Source organism: Podarcis erhardii (genome assembly GCF_964252035.2).
Source record: "Podarcis erhardii genome assembly, chromosome: 2".
NCBI classification, from domain to species: Eukaryota; Metazoa; Chordata; class Lepidosauria; order Squamata; family Lacertidae; genus Podarcis; species Podarcis erhardii.
In genome coordinates this window covers 123,401,988-123,422,827 of record NC_138498.1, presented here as the reverse complement: position 1 = coordinate 123,422,827, position 20,840 = coordinate 123,401,988, and the positions used below count along the sequence as shown (strand labels likewise).

The 20,840-nt window shown below is 45.6% G+C and overlaps 2 protein-coding genes across 4 annotated transcripts in view; one reads left to right on the top strand and one right to left on the bottom strand.

Annotated features, from left to right (window-relative positions):
- Positions 1-20,840, bottom strand: part of LOC309336979 (uncharacterized protein) — a 115,437-nt gene that overhangs the window by 20,437 nt on the left and 74,160 nt on the right. The window lies entirely within an intron of this gene.
- On the top strand, positions 9,627-19,018 carry LOC309336876 (uncharacterized protein). 3 transcript variants are annotated; one of them, XM_081853344.1, is made up of 3 exons: positions 9,627-10,157; positions 10,460-10,526; positions 14,835-19,018. In XM_081853344.1, the coding sequence occupies exons 2-3, from the start codon at positions 10,514-10,516 to the stop codon at positions 16,235-16,237; spliced, it is 1,416 nt and encodes a 471-aa protein (XP_081709470.1). In that variant the 5' UTR covers positions 9,627-10,157; positions 10,460-10,513; the 3' UTR covers positions 16,238-19,018. The 3 variants fall into 3 exon arrangements, with proteins under 3 accessions (XP_081709470.1, XP_081709468.1, XP_081709469.1); XM_081853342.1 differs by lacking the exon at positions 10,460-10,526; XM_081853343.1 differs by lacking the exon at positions 9,627-10,157 and having other exon boundaries at positions 10,188-10,526.

The following is a 20,840-nucleotide window of genomic DNA, read 5'->3' as shown; positions in this document are numbered from 1 at the left end:
CTAATTGTATAAAAATCAATGCTGTATTTTAATATGTTGTGAGCCATGCAGGGACCTTACAGTGAGGCCTGGTAATCAATATTATTATTTAATATATTAAAAAGTTGCTGCATCACACTCATGTTGACTCATGTTAAGCTTCTGGTGTAATAAGCCACTTGTCCTATATTTAGGCCTCTGCTTATTCTCTTCAGCCTCAGCAAAGGTGTTGTTAACATTTTGCTCCTTCAGACCATATACACAGGGACCTAGGGAACGTTATGGTCCTTGTGTTCAGGACCCTTGTGTGTCTGGGACCCATAGATGGCTGTGGGGACATGCAACAGACCACGCTTATAGAGAGCATGAAACCCACAAAAATGTTTAGCTCCATTGGGCCCTTAACTTTAGAAAAGGGGGGAGTTTCAGGGAGCATGTGGAAGATTGGGGGAAATCAAAACCCATTTCTCCTGATCAGAATTGATGAGTTGATTATCACTGTAAGCAGATGAAAACATTAGCAGGATTGCAATTGCTATGGATCCAGTTACAGATAGGTAGTCGTGTTGGTCTGCCATAGTCAAAACAAAAAAATTCCTTCTAGTAGCACCTTAAAGACCAACTAAGTTAGTTCTTGGTATGAGCTTTCGTGTGCATGCACACTTCTTCAGATACACTGAAACAGAAGATTTCAATTGCTATGGAGTGATGTAAAATATGGACTATTGAACAGTATGCAGTTGAAAACCACTGGAGGGGAAGGTGAGAAGTCCAAAGATTTGGAGAGATCTTTAAATATAGATATGTATGGTTGTACTGTTATAATCTTATACTTGTAAAATCAAATAAAAACTATTAAAAGAAAAGAATTGATGAGTTGGTTGTGTTGAGTGCTCACAGCCCATCCCAAGCAAAACATTCAGGTTCATTGGGCCCTTAAACCAAAATGGGGGCTGAAGGGGCCACATAGGTCAGGGGGACTTGAAATCCATTCCTTGTGATCAAGAACAAGAGGAAATTCACACAGGGGGTTCAAGCAACCCACCCTGAAAACAATATTTAGCTTCATCCCTCTCTTATACCAAAATAGGATTTCAGGGGCCACCTGGAAGGTTGGGGCGCTCTAACACATCCCTTGGGATTGCAGGGGGATGAGATGGTTGTGCACAACCTGCCACCCTCAAAAATATGTTTGTGGTGACATTTAAAACTAGCCCGTTTGGGGTGTCCTAAAAGCACGAGGGAAAGAAGTAAGAGCACAGCCACTTTTCAGTTGTGATGTAGGCTTTTTGCTCTATCCCTCTCACCGTCTGCAGCTGTTTAGGGAATTGACAAGACAGGGGATATTTTATGCACCAAACTTTTCAGACTCAGTGCGAGAAATTATGAATCTCTGGAGAAATCCCTGGGAAAAATAAGAATATTTATGAGTCGGGGAAGCATCGCCCTGGCAACCTTCTGGAGTCTCTCTGTGGCTTGAGAAGCAGATGCAGAGCTGGAGAAAACATGTTTGCAAGAACACAGAGAAGCAGCTGCCCTGTTTTGACGTGGGCCAGCATAGGGTGGAAAGGTCAGCTTGGATTTTAAATAGCAATGCACCTTTCGTTGGGGTCAGGACCAATATATTCTTTTATATTGCAGTCATCCACACCCAACATAACTTTATTTCTGCAATACAACACAACTTAAGTGCAGTCATACCTTATGTTATGTCCGCTTCATGTTACATTCTTTCAGGTTACATCCTGCGGCGACCTAGAAGTACCGGAGAGGGTTATTTCTGGTTTCCGCTGCTCGTGCATGCGCAGACACGATGCTGCGGGTTGCGCTCTTTTCATGTTGTGAATGGGCCTCTGGAACGGATCCTGTTTGCAACCAGAGGTACCACTGTACAGGCAACTCTCCATTTGCACGGGGGTTGCATTCTGGGTCATTGCACAGCAGCAGTCGTGCAAAAGCCCATGTCGTCCCCCCTCTTCTGCGGCCAAAAACGATGTGTGGGTTGCACACGCACGTCAATCTATCGCTCGCACAATGGTTCCCACCTGTGTAAGAAAAAATGCTTCCTAACATAAGTTAATACCTGCTTATCTCCCATACAGCCGTAACAAAAATGCATCTGTAACAGCAACAGCTTGGAAGGAAAAGGGGTGCGGTAATCAATGACGAAGTATTTAAAGTACATCCTTTAAAAAAAGGTGTGCAAGTAAATCATCTTTTCTCTCTACACTGATGTCCCTATGATGAGCTCTCTACCTGAACAATCTTCCACATTTTCTACGCTAACATCCTTCTGAAGGTTTCTTCCTCTCTTGTAGGATTTCTGTTTATCACTGAAGCTTTTTTCCATCCTTCCTGGGCTTAGTTTGTTCAGGGAATCGTAGAGTTGGAAGGGCCAGGAGAGTAATCTAGTCCAAACCCCTGCAATGGGAGAATCTTAACTCATTCATGACAGGTGGCTGTCCAACACTCCAAGGAAGGAGAGTCCACAATCTTCCGAGGTGAGGGAGTCCGTTCCACTGTCAAACAGCTTTTACTGTTGGAAAGTTCTTCCTGACATTTACTCAGAATCTCCTTCCTTGGAACTTGAATCCATTGGACCTGATCCTACCTTCCAGAGCAAGAGAAAACAAGCTTGCTCCATCTCCCATGGGACAGACTTTTAGATATGTGAAGGTGCTCTATCACATCTCCTCTCAGTTTCCTCTTTTCCAGGCTAAACATACCCAACTCCTTCAACCATTCCTGAGACTTGTTTCCAGACCCTTGATCATCTCGGTCGCTCTCTGCGCATACAATCTTCTTCAATTGTGGTGCCCAGAACTGGACACAGTATTCCATGTGTCTGCTGACCAAGGCTAAATAGAGCAGTACTATTCAGCCTTGGTCAGACCACACCTAGAATATTGTGCCCAGTTCTGGGCACCACAATTTAAGAAAGCCTCTCCTCCTTACAGAGGGGAGGAGTTGTGAGCGGGAGCCATTTCCCGTGTCGGCAGGGGGCGTCCCGGCCCCTGCCCAGCTGGCCCGGCTGCCACACTACGCTCTGAGGAGATTTCACCACCGCGTTTATGGTCATTTGAATTTCCAGGCTGTGGCAAAAATGCCTGATATGGTTCAGGGTATGAAGCTGAATGTCCCTACCACATGAAATGTGTTTCTTGTGCTGAGAGTAAGGCAAGGCAAGCTCCCAAAGGTACAGAGTCTGGGAGAGAGGCCAAGAAACCATACGAAGTCATTCATGCAGACTTAGTGGGGCCTCTAGCGCTCTCTAGAGGCAATTCAAGATTTTTCATGGTTTTGATAGACTCCTACTCTAAATATGCATGGGTCTATGTGCTGCAGAAGAAGTCTGAAGTTTCGTCAGTTTTGTAAATGGCTGAGGAATGTACATAATGAGAATGTACATTGTTTTTTCACTGACAGGGGTGGAGAGTTTTGTTCAGAAGAGTTTGAGGCTTTTCTTTCTGAACAGGGCATTGAGCATAGGACTGCCATGCCCAGATCGCCCTGGCAGAATGGTTTATGTGAGAGATTGAACCAGACCCTGCAGCAAGGAATTAGAACACTGTTACATGATTCGGGGCTGCCCAATCCCTTTTGGGCCGAAGCTCTTTCGTTTTTCTGTCACGTGTATAACAGGAGGTACCAGTCTAGTATAAATTGCACCCCATATGAGATGCTTCACGGAAGGAAGCCATGTGTGAAGCACTTTAAAATTTTTGGGTCGCAGGTTTGGGTGCACACCTCGCAGGGTGACAAACTGAGTAAGCGTGGAGAACATGGTGTTTTCCTAGGATATGAGAAAGGGTCTTATCGTGTCCTGGTCACAGACACGAAAACCATAAGGCTGACCAGGAGCACTGACGACAATCCACAATGGGACAGAGTTGGTGTTTTTCAGTGCCATCCCATTTGTGATGATGGTGCAAGAGGGGCAAAGAAAGTTAAGAGGGAGGCAAGTTCTGATGTGATTGATAATTCTGATGCCAGTGTAGTTCCGGATGGTGGCACAGATTATCAGAGCCCAAAAGCCTCAGGTGAGTCTGACGCTGATTCAGACTTAGCAGCTTCATATACTTTAGCTCCCCATTCTCCTGAAGAGGAGGAAGCACCAGAACGAGAGGATCAGAGAGTTTTGCGCAGATCTGAGAGAACAACCAAGGGGGTACCACCGAAAAGGTTTTCTGAAGAGTTTGCAAAGGCTGCGGTCACATGCAACTCTGGTGGGGTTTTTAAACCTGGCATGAAGTGTGCTGAGAGTAGTGGCACAAAACGCTGCATTTATTTCCTTACCTGACATTTGAAGGATCAGGATTGAAGGAGCAAGCATGTGTTTAAAGTGGTTTGTTCAAATCTGCCTAATTAGAAATGTAAATTTGTATTTGAGGAAGAAATGTGTATGAAGATTTTTCCAGAAGCTGCTTATTCTTTTGTGTGTTCACAATGTGTATTTTGTGTAAACTACAGGTTGAGATTTATGTTTTAACTCTTCCCTGATAGACACAGAGTGGTTGAAGTAACTGTTTAATGATGTGATAAAGTGTCTTAGATAAGGGGGGAGAGAGATACCTGCAAATATGTTACCAAGGTTGTAAGCAGAGAACAACTTTTGGAATGTGTGTGCAAATTGCAGTTATGTTAAAGATTCTTGAATGGTCGGATGAAATGGGGGAGGATGAGGAGATTTCACCCCTCCCATACCCAAGAATCTCCTGAGAATCTCCTGAGGTCTCTGCTGACTCTACAGAGAGGAGGAGCAATGTACTGCTCTCTACTTAATTAGTCAAGTGAGTCAGTCAGTGTGTGAGAGAGAGAGTCAGTCAGTGTGTCGGAGAGAGAGTGCAAGAGATCGTGTTTATAGATAAGATTGCTGCTAGGAGCAGCTGCAGGCACTCAGAGTATAGCATTGATTTATGCTCAGAATATTTAGCTCTGTATATAGTCTTGTATTATAGCTGTAGTAGTAGAATAAAGGAAGATATTTTACAGAGCTGCTCTCCGAGTGGTTTATACTCTGCAAGACTCTGCAAAACGCTGCTGCGCAACGACTGTATAATTGAGACAGTGAATCCGGTGCTCTCAGCTCCAAGCTGTGAGTCCACAGCACTGTGACCTGTTCCTGTGGGAAAGGAGGTCTCTGGCAGTGCTACCCAGCTCGCCTAGCCCAGTCGGGGCTGTAGTGCATGAGTCCAGTTGGTACACTGGCTCAAGGGCGATGCTGACACGCTCCCAGGTAGCCAACCAGTCAGGTGGAGGCTTGGGGACGGGGTTTAGCCGCTCAAATGCGGCCTGACATTTACTCAGAAGACTTTGGGAGGAAGTGCCAATAATAATCTGCCACACCTGACCCAGGTCCCTTTTACAGTGGTACCTCGGGTTAAGTACTTAATTCGTTCCGGAGGTGCGTTCTTAACCTGAAACTGTTCTTAACCTGAAGCACCACTTTCGCTAATGGGGCCTCGTGCTGCTGCCGCACCACCGGAGCACGATTTCTGTTCTTATCCTGAAGCAAAGTTCTTAACCTGAGGTACTATTTCTGGGTTAGTGGAGTCTGTAACCTGAAGCGTCTATAACCTGAAGCGTATGTAACCCGAGGTACCACTGTATTAACAAAAGAACTCTTAACACAGCGTTTGTAAGAACCAATCAGATTTCCTCTGAGCATTTCAAAAAACTATTTCCTACTTGCCTACGTGGTTAAGCTAAATAAACAGGAACCAAGGAGGAATGCATTTAGGAAACCCAGAGGTCATAAACCTATAGGAAAGAAAGATAGTATTCACCATCTCCTTGTGAACTCTCTTCCCGGCCTTTAAGATGAACCTAAAGATTAACAAAATCTACATCAAAGCTACTTTCTATCTTTCTATCTTTATGTACTGAAGACGCCCGGTGAAGCAACTGGTTTGTGTTTTAGCATGCTATACATGACTGTCAGGCAGAGAGAAAATGGCAGAGGTGCAGAGGCTTGTGGGATTCGATCAGAATCATGTCAAATGGCTCAAGCCCAGTCAAAGCAATGCGTTCATTGCTGACACAATGGCTTGCTACATTTTCCATAATTCCTCATAGCAATCCCACCTGACCACCACAATTAACTGCTGGAGTCATGTTGTGTGGGGGAGAGACACCGCATCCTGACACTTTCATCAAGGTGCCTCCTGGGTAAGCTTAGTAGCCCTGGAATAAGAGAAGAGGTCCTCTTGTGGATCAGGAATGGAAGTTGCAGGAAGCAGAAAATAGTATTAAGTGGATAGTTCCTTCAAATGGGGGGCTGTGGTGCCAGATGTTCTTGGCCAAAAGCTTGCGAGAACAATCTGGCCACATCATGATGCACCAACGAGATTCTGGACCAGACCCAAAGGCAGCCCCAGAAAGAGTGCATTGCAGCAGTCCAGCTCCAGGTTTTCCAGTGCTCCAGTGGTCACAAACAGCCCTAGAGGACACGTGGGTCTCTAGTGACAAAGGCGTATCCAAGAGTAACCCCAAACTATGCATTTGCTACATAGGCTTAGGATCCAAGGCCATTATTGTTAAAATGAATTAATCGTAAGTAAAGAACCCTTTTTCTGTACCAGTCGGACTCCTGAGTATTTTATTTTACCTTTTTAGTCATGCTAATGTGTGAATGAGACTGATTTTGAGTGGTGCCATGGCTGGCACAACCAAAGAAGTTGCCCTGTGCCGTAGAACATATGAGTGGGCCTCCCTGCCTCCACCTAGCCGCCAGGTAGGAGAACGAAAGCCAGAGGTGGCTGAGTGGGTGGAGCTGGAAGCAGGATGGAAGTGGGACGCACAAAGACATGCATGCTCTGTGCTGGATTCAAAGCCGTGACTAATGCAGTGCTGATGCTCCGTGGAGTATTAATGCGGTGAAGCCCCGCTACCTATGCTCAGGTTGCATACGCAGTGGTACCTCGGGTTAAGAGCTTTATTCATTCCGGAGGTCCGTTCTTCACCTGAAACTGTTCTTAACCTGAGACACCACGCGACTTCTGTTCTCATCCTGAAGCAAAGTTCTTAACACGAGGTAATATTTCTGGGTTAGCGGCTCCTCCTGGGCTCCTGCCTTGGGGGAGGAGAGAGCGGGGCTCCGCTTGGGCTCGGCTTGCCAAGGGTTAAAAGGCACAGAGCTGGGTTTCTAGAGAGGACGGGAAGGGGAGGCGTGGGGGGGGCAAGGTCCTCCCGGGCAAAGCCCCTCCCTCGCCATTCCCGCCTGCAAGCGGAGGGGCTGCTTCCGCCTCCCCCCCTCTCTCTCTTGCCAGAGCTGCCTGGGGGTGAGGCTGGTGCAATGGGGAGAAGGGGCTGCGGGGGAGGGTGCGGGGGGGGCTGGCCAGATCAGGCCTGGGGGGCGCCAGATGGGGGGGAGGGGGTCTTGGAGGGGGGAGCCTGCAGAGAGAGCCCTGGGGTCTCGAGAAAGAGAGGAGGAGGAGGAGGAGGAGGAGGAGGAGGAAGGGGGGTCTTCCTCTTGGCCAGCATCGCTACTGTGTCTTTTCTCCAAGCAGAAACTGCTACATTTTTAGCAGGGCGATGAGAGCCAGATCTCTTATTATTGGATCGCTTTTCTAACGTAGCTCAGCTTTTTTCTTTCTTTAATCAGTTTGGTCGTTCATACGGATGTCAGCCTCCAGGACGTACTTTGTATACCAAACTATATAGGAAACTATATCTGGTCTAGGGAACTGTGCCCCACAAATAACCCAGAGATGCATTTTCAATAAAAGCACACATTCTGCTCATGTGAAAACACCAGGCAGGTTTGGAGTACATTGTCAGGAGCAGGGCGAGGCAAACTGAGACCCGGGGGCCAGATGCGGCCCAATCACCTTCTAAATCCAGCCCAGGGACGGTCCAGAAATTGGTGTGTTTTTCCATGAGTAGAATACAGTGGTAGCTCGGGTTAAGTACTTAATTCGTTCCAGAGGTCTGTTTTTAATCTGAAACTGTTCATCACCTGAAGCACCATTTTAGCTAATGGGGCCTCCAGCCACCGCTGTACGATTTCTGTTCTCATCCTGAAGCAAAGTTCTTAACCTGAGGTACTATTTCTGGGTTAGCGGAGTCTTTAACCTGAAGCGTATGTAGCCTGAAGCGTATGTAATCCGAGGTACCACTGTATGTCCTTTTATTTAAAAGTGCTTGCAAGAGGTTTCTTTTGCTTGCAGGGCAGATTCTTTGGGGAATCAGCTACTGGGGTTGTAAAGATTCCTTGTATACTACTGGTATACACGGAATATTCAGAAGAGTCACTCTCTGCATCACTTCCAATATTATTAGTAAAGTACTAGGGTGACCCTGCTGGGAGTACAAGATTCCCAATGGCTTCGCTCACAAGGGTCATAGGAACGTGCAAACTCACTCACCACAACAAGGTGTTGATCCAGCGAGTGAGAAGTACATTTTTACTAATTTAACCGGTGTTAAATACCACCTATACATTGTTTTCATGTAGTTCTCCTTCAGTAAAGTACATGCAGAAAATTTCAACTCTATGATAATAATAATTTATTATTTCTACCCTACCCATCTGTCTGGGTTTCCCCATCCACTCTGGGCGGCTTCCAACAGAATATTAAAATACAATTATCTATTAAACATTAAAAGCTTCCCTAAGCAGGGCTGCCTTCAGATGTCTTTTAAAAGTCTGGTAGTTGTTTTTCTCTTTGACATCTGGTGGGAGAACATTCCACAGGGCAGGTGCCACTACCGAGAAGGCCCTCTGCCTGGTTCCCTGTAACTTGGCTTCTCGCAGGGAGGGAACCACCAGAAGGCCCTCGGCGCTGGACCTCAGTGTCTGGGCAGAACGATGGGGGTGGAGGCGCTCTTTCAGGTATACTGGGCTGAGGCCGTTTAGGGCTTTAAAGGTCAGCACCAACACTTTGAATCATGCTCGGAAACGTACTGGGAGCCAGTGTAGGTCTTTCAAGACCGGTGTTAGGTGGACTCAGCAGCCTAACTTCCAAATCTAACTTCCAAAGCCTTTCCCAGTCCGTCATAAAGTTATTATATCCCAAATCCTTCGCCCATTTTATCATAACGCATTTAACCTGGTCTTCTTTAGTGTCCCATTCCAAAAGCAGATCGTTCATTTTTGACAGCAGTTTTGTACTACCTTCTACTATTCCTCTCTGAAATCTTGACACTTGATAACTAAATCCTTTCTTTTCATGATTTTTAAAAGTTTCATTTAGTTGTAAATATTGTAACCAGTCTATTACATTTTCTCTTACTTCTTCAAAGTCCTTTAATTTTAATTAGTTGTCAGTTTCTGTTAACAGCTCTTTATGTGTTGGCCAATTTATCCTCATATGTACTTTTTCAAAAAGTCACCATGCTGTTTTCTTTTCAAATAAATCTTTATATTTCCCCCCAAACTTTGAGAATTGAGTTTCTTATTATGACTATGAAAGCTTTCGTGAACTTTTGCCTTATGATACCATAGATAAGCATGCCTGGGGTTGCAGTCTTCAGGCTTGGGGACAAGATGGTGCCTGGTTTTTGCACCAAGTTCTATCCATAAGCCCCACTGAGTTCAATGGGATCTATTCTCAGGTCACTAGTGAGCAGACCATGCCAGCCTTACGAAGTGGGCAGAGGAGTAAACAGAGGAAATTGGAACCACTGGAAAGGTTTATAAATGGGGTTTCTGTTGGGAAGGGGCTGCCCCATTTGTGCTTTTCCAGGGGCAGAAGAATCCAGTGAGAGCCAGTGTGGTGCAGTGGTTAAGAGCGGTAGACTCGTAATCTGGTGAACCGGGTTCTCATCTCCGCTCCTCCACATGCAGCTGCTGGGTGACCTTGGGCCAGTCACACTTCTCTGAAGTCTCTCAGCCCCACTCACCTGACAGAGTGTTTTTTGTGGGGGAGGAAGGCAAGGAGAATGTTAGCCGCTTTGAGACTCCTTCGGGTAGTGATAAAGCGGGATATCAAATCCAAACTCTTCTTCTCTTCTTCTTCCCTGCAGGGTCTTTGAGGCTCCCTTTGCTTCTTCCTGTCTCCCAGGACCCTGCAGCTTGTTTTGGCTCCTTGACTCTTCAGGAAGGATGAAAGAGTTGGATCCTGCAAAGCTAGCGAGGATGGAAGGGGGAAGATGGACGGTTGACCTGGTCAGGTTGCCTCCTACATCCCTCCTCACAGCCTCTGAGCGTTCCTCTCTAGGGCTCTCAGAGAGATCTGGTGAGTTCCAGGGGAGGGGAGATGGGGACATGGAGGGATGGAGCCAGAGAGGTATTGGGGCTTGCTCAGCCTGGGAGTGGAGGGAGGCAGGCAGGCAGGCAGGTGGAGATTGAGAAGGTGAGCACCTTTCTGGGCTCCCCCACCTGCCTGCCTGCGCCTTTGTTATCTGCAGGCAATTTGAGCTAGGAATACATCACAGCTCCCCGGCCACCACAATGTATCGGCAGCTCAAAATGTCTAATGCCAGTGCCGTGACCTGAATGCCCTACCAGTGTCAAAAAACTTACTGCTCCATCACACAGCAGTAGAAGCAACAAACTCTGCATAAGGAAGTCAAGGAGGAGAATCGTGGGATCATGGACCCTCTCGGTAAAGCTCCCCGTTGGATCATAAGATCAGTTTTGAAATTCCATACATACCTCTATGTGCTGAACCTCCACTGTTTGGATGGAGACCAACAGCATCTGGGATTCTCACATCCACACCGTGAACCCTGAATAGAAGGAGATCAACTGTGAATGTTCTTTGTCTAGTCATGCCTTTTTAAACAATTACAGATAGGTAGCCATGTTGGTCTGCCATAGTCAAAACAAAATAAAAAAATTCCTTCCAGTAGCACCTTAAATGCAGTGTATCTGAAGAAGTGTGTATCTGAAGAAGTGTGCATGCACATGAAAGCTCATACCAAGAACTAACTTAGTTGGTCTTTAAGGTGCTACTGGAAGGAATTTTTTTATTTTGTTTTTAAACAATGACCAGGTTTGTCTGAACTGACCAGTAACTTCAATGTGTTCCTCTGCTAATTCAGAGTGTTAAATTGGGATATGAAAACATCAATTCCCCCCCCCCGCAAGAGATATATAGCTCCCTTTCTGTTCTTCAGACATAGAATATTCTGCCACCTTTAACTTTTCAATGATAGTTAAAATTCTGTCACATGACTCTGGCAATCTTTCTTTTCTTCATGTTTTAGACAAAAAAAAGGGTTCTTATTAAATTGTGATGTTATCTTCTAAATTCATAAACTTTCTTTAAATTGTGAAGAATTTCTCTGGCAGTAAGTTGTTGTTGTTGTTGTTTAGTCGTTTAGTCGTGTCCGACTCTTCGTGACCCCATGGACCAGAGAACGCCAGGCACCTCTGTCCTCCACTGCCTCCCGCAGTTTGGTCAAACTCATGCTGGTAACCTCGAAAACACTATCCAACCATCTCGTCCTCTGCCGTCCCCTTCTCCTTATGCCCTCCATCTTTCCCAACATCAGGGTCTTCTCCAGGGAGTCTTCTCTTCTCATGAGGTGGCCAAAGTACTGGAGCCTCAGCTTCACAATCTGTCCTTCCAGTGAGCACTCAGGGTTGATTTCCTTCAGTATGGAGAGGTTTGATCTTCTTGCAGTCCATGGGACTCTCAAGAGTCTCCTCCAGCACCAGAATTCAAAAGCATCAATTCTTCGGCGATCAGCCTTCTTTATGGTCCAGCTCTCACTTCCATACATCACTACTGGGAAAACCATAGCTTTAACTATACGAACCTTTGTTGGCAAGGTGATGTCTCTACTTCTCAAGATGCTGTCTAGGCCTGTCATTGCCCTTCTCCCAAGAAGCAGGCGTCTTTTAATTTCGTGGCTGCTGTCACCATCTGCAGTGACCATTGAGCCCAAGAAAGTAAAATCTCTCACTACCTCCATTTCTTCCCCTTCTATTTGCCAGGAGGTGATGGGACCAGTGGCCATGATCTTCGTTTTTTTGATGTTGAGCTTCAGACCATATTTTGCGCTCTCCTCTTTCACCCTCATTAAAAGGTTCTTTAATTCCTCCTCACTTTCTGCCATCAAGGTTGTGTCATCTGCATATCTGAGGTTGTTGATATTTCTTCCGGTAATCTTAATTCCGGCTAGGGATTCATCCAGCCCAGCCTTTCGCATGATGAATTCTGCATATAAGTTAAATAAGCAGGGAGACAAAATACAGCCTTGTCATACTCCTTTCCCAATTTTGAACCAATCAGTTGTTCCATATCCAGTTCTAACTGTAGCTTCTTGTCCCACATAGAGATTTCTCAGGAGACAGATGAGGTGATCTGGCACTCCCATTTCTTTAAGAACTTGCCATAGTTTGCCGTGGTCGACACAGTCAAAGGCTTTTGCATAGTCAATGAAGCAGAAGTAGATGTCTTTCTGGAACTCTCTAGCTTTCTCCATAATCCAGCGCATGTTTGCAATTTGGTCTCTGGTTCCTCTGCCTCTTCTAAATCCAGCTTGCACTTCTGGGAGTTCTCGGTCCACATACTGCTTGAGCCTTCCTTGTAGAATTTTAAGCATAACCTTGCTAGCGTGTGAAATGAGTGCAATTGTGCGGTAGTTGGAGCATTCTTTGGCACTGCCCTTCTTTGGGATTGGGATGTAGACTGATCTTCTCCAATCCTCCGGCCACTGCTGAGTTTTCCAAACTTGCTGCCATATTGAGTGTAGCACCTTAACAGCATCATCTTTTAAAATTTTAAATAGTTCAGCTGGAATATCATCACTTCCACTGGCCTTGTTATTAGCAGTGCTTTCTAAGGCCCATTTGACTTCACTTTCCAGGATGTCTGGCTCAAGGTCAGCAACCACACTACCTGGGGTATACGAGACATCCATTTCTTTCTGGTATAATTCCTCTGTGTATTCTTGCCACCTCTTCTTGATGTCTTCTGCTTCTGTTAGGTCCTTTCCACTTTTGTCCTTTATTATGGAAATCTTTGTACGAAATGTTCCTTTCATATCTCCAATTTTCTTGAACAGATCTCTGGTTCTTCCCATTCTATTGCTTTCCTCTATTTCTTTGCATTGCTCGTTTAAGAAGGTCTTCTTGTCTCTCCTTGCTATTCTTTGGAAATCTGCATTCAATTTCCTGTATCTTTCACCATCTCCCTCGCATTTTGCTTGCCTTCTCTCCCCCGCTATTTGTAAGGCCTCATTGGACAGCCACTTTGCTTTCTTGCATTTCCTTTTCATTGGGATGGTTTTCGTTGCTGCCTCCTGTATAATGTTACGAGCCTCCATCCATAGTTCTTCAGGCATTCTGTCCACCAAATCTAAATCCTTAAACCTGTTCCTCACTTCCACTGTGTATTCATAAGGGATTTGACTTAGATTGTATCTTACCGGCCCAGTGGTTTTTCCTACTTTCTTCAGTTTAAGCTTGAATTTTGCTATAAGAAGCTGATGATCTGAGCCACAGTCAGCTCCAGGTCTTGTTTTTGCTGACTGTATAGAGCTTCTCCATCTTTGGCTGCAGAGAATATAATCAATCTGATTTCGATGCTGCCCATCTGGTGATGTCCATGTGTAGAGTCGTCTCTTGTGTTGTTGGAAAAGCGTGTTTGTGATGACCAGCTTGTTTTCTTGACAGAACTCTATTAGCCTTTGCCCTGCTTCGTTTTGATCTCCAAGGCCAAACTTGCCAGTTGTTCCTTTTATCTCTTGACTCCCTACTTTAGCATTCCAATCCCCTATAATGAGAAGAACATCCTTCTTTGGTGTCACTTCTATAAGGTCTTGTAAGTCTTCATAGAATTGGTCAATTTCAGTTTCTTCAGCACAAGTAGTTGGTGCATAAACTTGGATTACTGTGATGTTAAAAGGTCTGCCTTGGATTCGTATCGAGATCATTCTATCATTTTTGAGATTGCATCCCAGTACAGCTTTCGCCACTCTTTTGTTGACTATGAGGGCCACTCCATTTCTTTTACGGGTTTCTTGCCCACAGTAGTAGATATGATGGTCATCCAAACTGAATTCACCCATTCCCGTCCATTTTAGTTCACTGATGCCCAGGATGTCAATATTTATTCTTGCCATCTCATTTTTGACCACCTCCAACTTACCCAGGTTCATGGTTCTTACATTCCAGGTTCCTATGCAATATTTTTCTTTACAGCATTGGACTTTCCTTTCGCTTCCAGGCATATCCGCAACTGAGCGTCCTTTCGGCTTTGGCCCAGCCACTTCATCAGCTCTGGATCTACTTGTACTTGCCCTCCGCTCTTCCCCAGTAGCATGTTGGACGCCTTCCGACCTGAGGGGCTCATCTTCCAGCGTCATATCTTTTATATGCCTGTTGTCTTTGTCCATGGAGTTTTCTTGGCAGGGATACTGGAGTGGCTTGCCGGTTCCTCCTCCAGGTGGATCACGTTTGGTCAAAACTCTCCACTATGACCTGTTCATCTTGGGTGCCCTGCTCGGCATAGTTCATAGCTTCTCTGAGTTCTTCAAGCCCCTTCGCCACGGCAAGGCAGTGATCCATGAAGGGGCTGGCAGTAAGACATCTGCCTAAATACATTGTATCACTTCAAATCTGTATAACACTATTCTCATTCTACTATTCCACTGTGTAAAATTTCCTCTATGCATCCTAAAAATTTCTTTCTACTTTTCAGTCTGCCTTTAAAATTTGACCAATGTTAGAATTGGAGTGGATTTCATGATTGTGGCAACAAAAATCCGTCCTAGAAAAGAGCCAGACTTTCTGAACCTCTGGTACTCAAAAATACGTCTGTGAATGCTGGTCGACAAAGGCCTCTGTAGAAAGACCTCACATCTTCTGTTCTTCCTCTTTGACAAATGTTCATTAGCATTGTTCAATAATTGGGGGCTCCATTTCTTCCTGAGGATCTAATTAGTTTCTGTCTTTTTTGTAGGTGGTGATAAATTGGAAATGCAGAATGGGGGAGACCATGACAAAATCCATACAGTGGAGAAGCCATATCAAAATTGGGAGTATGGAGAGAGCTCCAGTCAGAGTTTCCGTTCCCATGAAAGAACTCACAGTGGGAAGAAAGGCTATCAGTGCTCAGAATGTGGGAAGAGCTTCAGTGGGAAGGACAATCTTACTTCTCATCACAGAATTCATACAGGAGAGAAACCCTATCAGTGCTTGGAATGTGGAAAGAGGTTTCGTCAGAGTGGGGCTCTCACTTCCCACAAAAGAATTCATACTGGAGAGAAACCCTATCAGTGCTTGGAATGTGGAAAGAGCTTCAGTCACAGCACCAATCTCACTTCCCACCAAAGAATTCATAGAGGAGAGAAACCCTATCAGTGCTTTGAATGTGGGAAGAGCTTCAGTCAGAGCATCCATCTCATGTCCCATCAAATAATTCATACAGGGGAGAAACCCTATCAGTGCTTGGAATGTGGAAAGAGCTTTTGTCAGAGTGGGCGTCTCACTTCCCACAAAAGAATTCATACTGGAGAGAAACCCTATCAGTGCGTGGAATGTGGGAAGAGCTTCAGTCGGAAGGACAGTCTCGCTTCCCATCAAAGAAATCATATAGGGGAGAAACCCTATCACTGCTTGGACTGTGGAAAGCACTTCAGTCAGAGGATCCGTCTCACTTCCCATCAAAGAATTCATACAGGGGTGAAACCCTACCAGTGCTTGGAATGTGGAAATAGCTTCAGTCACAGGCAGAGTCTCACTTACCATCAAAGAATTCATACAGGAGAGAAACCCTTCCAGTGCTTGGAATGTGGAAAGAGCTTCAGTCAGAGGAGCAGTCTCACTTCCCATCAAAGAATTCATACAGGGGTGAAACCCTACCAGTGCTTGGAATGTGGAAGGAGCTTCAGTTACCGGCAGAGTCTCACTTACCATCAAATAATTCATACAGGGGAGAAACCCTATCAATGCTTGGAATGTGGAAAGCGCTTCAGTCAGAGGAGCAATCTCGCTTCCCATGAAAGAATTCATACAGGGGAGAAACCCTATCAATGCTTGGAATGTGGAAAGAGTTTTCGTCGGAGTGGGGATCTCACTTTCCATGAAAGAATTCATACAGGGGAGAAACCCTATCAGTGCTTGGAATGTGGAAAGAGCTTCAGTTGGAAGGACAGTCTCACTTCCCATCAAAGAATTCATACAGGGGTGAAACCCTACCAGTGCTTGGAATGTGGAAAGCACTTCAGTCAGAGGAGCAGTCTCGCTTCCCATCAAAGAATTCATACAGGGGTGAAACCCTACCAGTGCTTGGAATGTGGGAAGAGCTTCAGAAAGAGGGCAGGTCTCACCCGCCATCAAAGAACTCATACAGTGGTACCTTAGGTTAAGAACTTAATTAGTTCTGGAGGTCGATTCTTAACCTGAAACTTTTTTTTTCTTTCAAAAATTTTATTAGTTTTTACAATATCAACGACAAACAAAAATATAAAACAAACAAAACATAACAAACATAAATCATAACCTTATTGAAAATAACAGTTATTTACTTTGTAAAACGACTTCCTTGTTTCCCCTTAGTTGAATTTCATTGCATATCCTTATAACGGTTTTCCAAATCCCAATTTTAATACCCTTTAAATTAAACATTAACATCTTTAAATCTTCTCCTTCTTGTCTTAAACATATTATTTTATCAGTTAACATAAATACAATCCTAAGCCCATTAAGTATCTGGACGCTATTTCCAGTTATTTTAGCTTAACAAATTTAGCTAAATAATCATTAAATTTCTTCCATTCTTTGTGGTGTTCCTCCTCCTTCTGGTCGCGGATGGCTAGCTCCATAAAATCCATCATCTTCATCTGCCATTCTTCTACTCTTGGTAATTCTTGAGTTTTCCACTTTTTAGCTAACAAAATACAAGCCGCAGTTGTGGCATACAAAAATAGATTAACATCTTTCTTGGTCAATTCCAACCTGAAACTCTTCTTAACCTGAAGCACCACTTTAGCTAATGGTGCCTCCCACTGCTGCCACGCTGCTCCCTCGCAATTTCTGTTCTCACCCTGAAGCAAAGTTCTTAACCCGAGGTACTATTTCTGGGTTAGTGGAGTCTGTAACCTGAAGCGTCTGTAACCTGAGGTACCACTGTACAGGGCATGAAGCATATTAGAAATGTGGAAAGAGCTTCTCTTCCAAGATGCTCCTAGCTTCCCATGAAGAATTTCATGTGATTGAGCAGGTGGTTGCTGAAGAGCTCCAGGGATGCCTGGAGGATGGGGAGCATTTGGATCCCTTCCAATCGGGAATCAGGCCTCATATTGGGACTGAAACTGCCTTGGTTGTGTTGGTCCATGATCTCCGGCACGCTAGGGACAAAGGTGAAAGCTGTTTCCTGGTTCTGCTGGAGCTCTCAGTCGCCTTTGACACCATCGACCACGACATCCTTCTGGACTGTCTAGTGGAGCTGGGAGCTTAGGGTTATACAGTGGTTCCACTCCTTCCTCCTGGGCCATGTTCAGAAAGTGGTGGGGGGGATGAGTGTTCAGACCCCTGGGCTCTCACTTGTGGGGTGCCTCAGGGTTCCATCCTCTCCCCCATGCTTTTTAACATCTACATGAAGCTCCTGGGAGAGATCATCAGGGGGTTTGGGCTGGGTGTTCATCAGTATGCGGATGATACCCAGCTCTAACTCTCTTTTAAATCGGAACCAGTGAAAGCAGTGAAGGTCATGTGTGAGTGTCTGGAGGCATTTGGAGGATAGATGGCAGGTAAGTGATTGTGGTTGAATCCTGACAAGACAGAAGTGCTGTTCTTGGGTGACAGGGGGCGGGCTGGTGTTGAGGACTCGCTTGGGCTACTGCAACACATTCTATGTGGGGCTACCTTTGAAGGTGACCTGGAAACTACAACTAAGCCAGAATGCGGCAGCTAGACTGGTGACTGGGAGTAGCTGCCGAGACCACATAACACCGTCCTGAAAGACCTACATTGGCTCCCAGTACGTTTCTGGACACAATTCAAAGTGTTGGTGCTCATCTTTAAAGCCCTTAACCACCTTGGCCCAGTATACCTGAAGGAGTGTCTCCACCCCCATCCCTATGTCTGTACAATGAGGTCCAACTCCCAGGGTCTTCTGCTGGCTCCCTCACTGCGAGAAGTGAAATTACAGGGCCTTCTCGGTAGTGGCACCCACCCTGTGGAATGCCCTCCTACCAGATGTCAAAGAAATAAACAACTGTCTGACTTTGAGAAGACATCTCAAGGGAGCCCTGTTTAGGGAAGCTTTTAATATGTGATGAATTATTGTATTTTAAAAATTTGCTGGAAGCCACCAAGAGTGGTTGGAGAAATCCAGCCAGATGGGGTATAAGTAAACTATTGCTATTGTTATTGTTTTAAGCACTTTCCCATGTAATATGGGAATCCACATCCATCTGAAATTCAGGAGCAGTTGGACAATCCCCAGATGCTGGGGATCTACTTTTGTGGCCATCTGGTAGAAAAAGGGGAACTGGGTTTTATCCTGAATAGTAGGAACATTGTATCCATAACTTGCCCAGGACGCAAAGGGAGAGGTGAGTGCTTTGCTGTGGTTCCAGGACAAATCTCAGACAGTTGACCAACTACAGTCCCCCACACACGTGCACACAAAGAACAAGACAAAATGCTGACCGTGCAGAACGGGAGGAGGTCTTCCAGGAATGCCTCCAGACTCTCAATATTTTGTGGGACTGATTCACATCCCAGAGTATTAGACTAGGGACTCAGCTACATTACTCAAAAAACAGTGTTTTGAATGCATTATAAACACGCAACATGGTTTTTTAAAAGCAGTGGTGGGGTGTCATAGGGCATCTGACACCATTGTTGAGTGTTCCTGGTTCCAGGTTCCATCCCACCCTCACCTTTGGGAGAGTCCAAAAAGGAAAGAATGAAAAGCCCATGGCAGAGGCACAACTCCGTCTTAACACCAAACCAGCCATACCTGTGGGATTTTGTAGATGCTTGACACAGGTGACATATGTCTAGAAATATCAGGTTCAGCATCTTCAAGAACAGCCAACAGGTTATTCCTCTTCCCACAGTCATAGTTTGGAATGTCTGCGTGCCCAGTAGAGAGCAGGTCTAGCAGGGCATCAGAAGTCATCCTTGCATTAGAATAATGGTGACGTTGGGTAAGAGCTTGGGGTCCTGATTGATTTCACAAATGGCAGCCATGGACAGGACATTCCAGAATTTCCCACGATAGCCACTGGAATGGAAAAGTGCCCTACATTGAATGAAAACGTTTCTAATCCTTGCTGTATCTAAACTCTCAGCTGTTTCTAGCACAGAAAAGAAAACGAGTCCACCCTGAGATGCTTAAATACCTTCCATTAGCGACCTGTAGGAGAGAGGAAAGGCCCATCAGCCTCACTGACGGTGGACTGACACCATAGTGAAACTGTGACCACAACGTTCACCATCATGAACATTTCATGAGATTGCGTTTCAGCTGTGTTTACAGTCAGCTGCAATATTTACCCCTTTTAGGTTTGAGTTTTTAAATGTCACTTTGCACAATCGTAACATTCTCAAATGCAGCATACTCATGTTCAATCAGGACTTAAGCATCAGCTGCTGCTGTTGGAATCCTGCCTCAGTCAGAGGAATGTGCCACGCTCCAGGCACCGGCTGAATTCCTTGTTGACCTCCCCCCTGCCACTCCCGGCAGGCAAACAGGCGAGGTCTGTAATCGGAGGTCCTTCCCAGACGTGAGAAGAACACACCACTCCTTCACTCTCCTCCCTGCTATCCCCAGGGAGGGGAAACAGACAGACAGAAATGTATCTACATGCTCTTATTTCTGTCTTTTGCAGCCGTACAGATAAACATGTCTGCACTCACAACAACAGCAGAGAGAAAAAACTCCACCCATGTACATCCTGTACAGGTCAGATGACACACACTGAGCTAACATCCAGTGCTCAGTACAGTGAATGGACTGCCCCTTTCTTGCCATGGTAACAGTCACAAACATCAACATCCTGTTTGGCTTTCCAGCCACCTGCAGCTGACGAAGCTGCTGCTCGCTGCTGCATTGCTCCTTTTTGGTAACAGCTGCTGCACCTTCAGCTGAGAAGCACCTAAGTTCATGGTCCTGGCATATGGGGGCAACTGGAACCTATGAAATCAGAGTGTGCCTCCAGACAGTCAATATTTTGCAGGAGGGATTCAAGCAGTTGATTCCCTTACCTTTACCGCCCCAACCTGGCCACAGTGATCCATGCAACCGCCACCTCCAGGCTTGACTACTGTAATTCGCTCTACGTGGGGCTACCCTTGAAGCTGTTCCAGAAATTCCACCAGTTGCAAAATGCTTCAGTGAGGCTCCTCATGGGGTCTCTGCCATGGGAGCATATTCACCCAGTGCTTTTCCAGCTGCACTGGCTCCCGGTGTAGTACAGGGTCAGATTTAAGGTGCTGGTTTTGACCTTTAGAACCCTTCACGGCCTAGGACCCTCGTACCAATGGGACCGCCTCTCCCGGTATGGCCCACAGAGGACCTTAAGGTGCATAAATAGCAACACCCTAGAGGTCCCGGGCCCTAAGGAAGTTAGATTAGCCTCAACCAGAGCCAGGGCTTTTTCAACACTGGCTCTGGCCTGGTGGAACGCTCTGTCTCATGAGACCAAGGCCCTGCAGGATCTGATTTCTTTCCACAGGGTGTGTAAGACAGAGTTGTTCCGCCTGGCCTTTGGCTTTGAGTCAATTTGATTCCCTCCCCCTCTTTCTTTTTCTTTTCTCCTGTGATGAGGCTGCATTTTAACGTTTTAATGTTGTATTTTAATATTGTTTTTAAGTTGTATTCATTCAACTTGTTTTTATTATTGCTTGTTAGCTGCCCTGAGCCCGGCCTTGGCTGGGGAGGGCAGGGTATAAATAAAATTAATTGTTGTTGTTGATGTTGTTGTTTGTGTTGTTGTTGTTGTTCTTAAAGAGC

Bases quoted from the DNA above. Each gene is read 5' to 3' on its own strand.
- LOC309336876 (XM_081853342.1), top strand. From the start codon at position 10,025: ATGAAAGAGTTGGATCCTGCAAAGCTAGCGAGGATGGAAGGGGGAAGA. The intron at 10,158-14,834 runs GTGAGTTCCAGG...TCTTTTTTGTAG, and splicing joins AGGGCTCTCAGAGAGATCTG to GTGGTGATAAATTGGAAATG.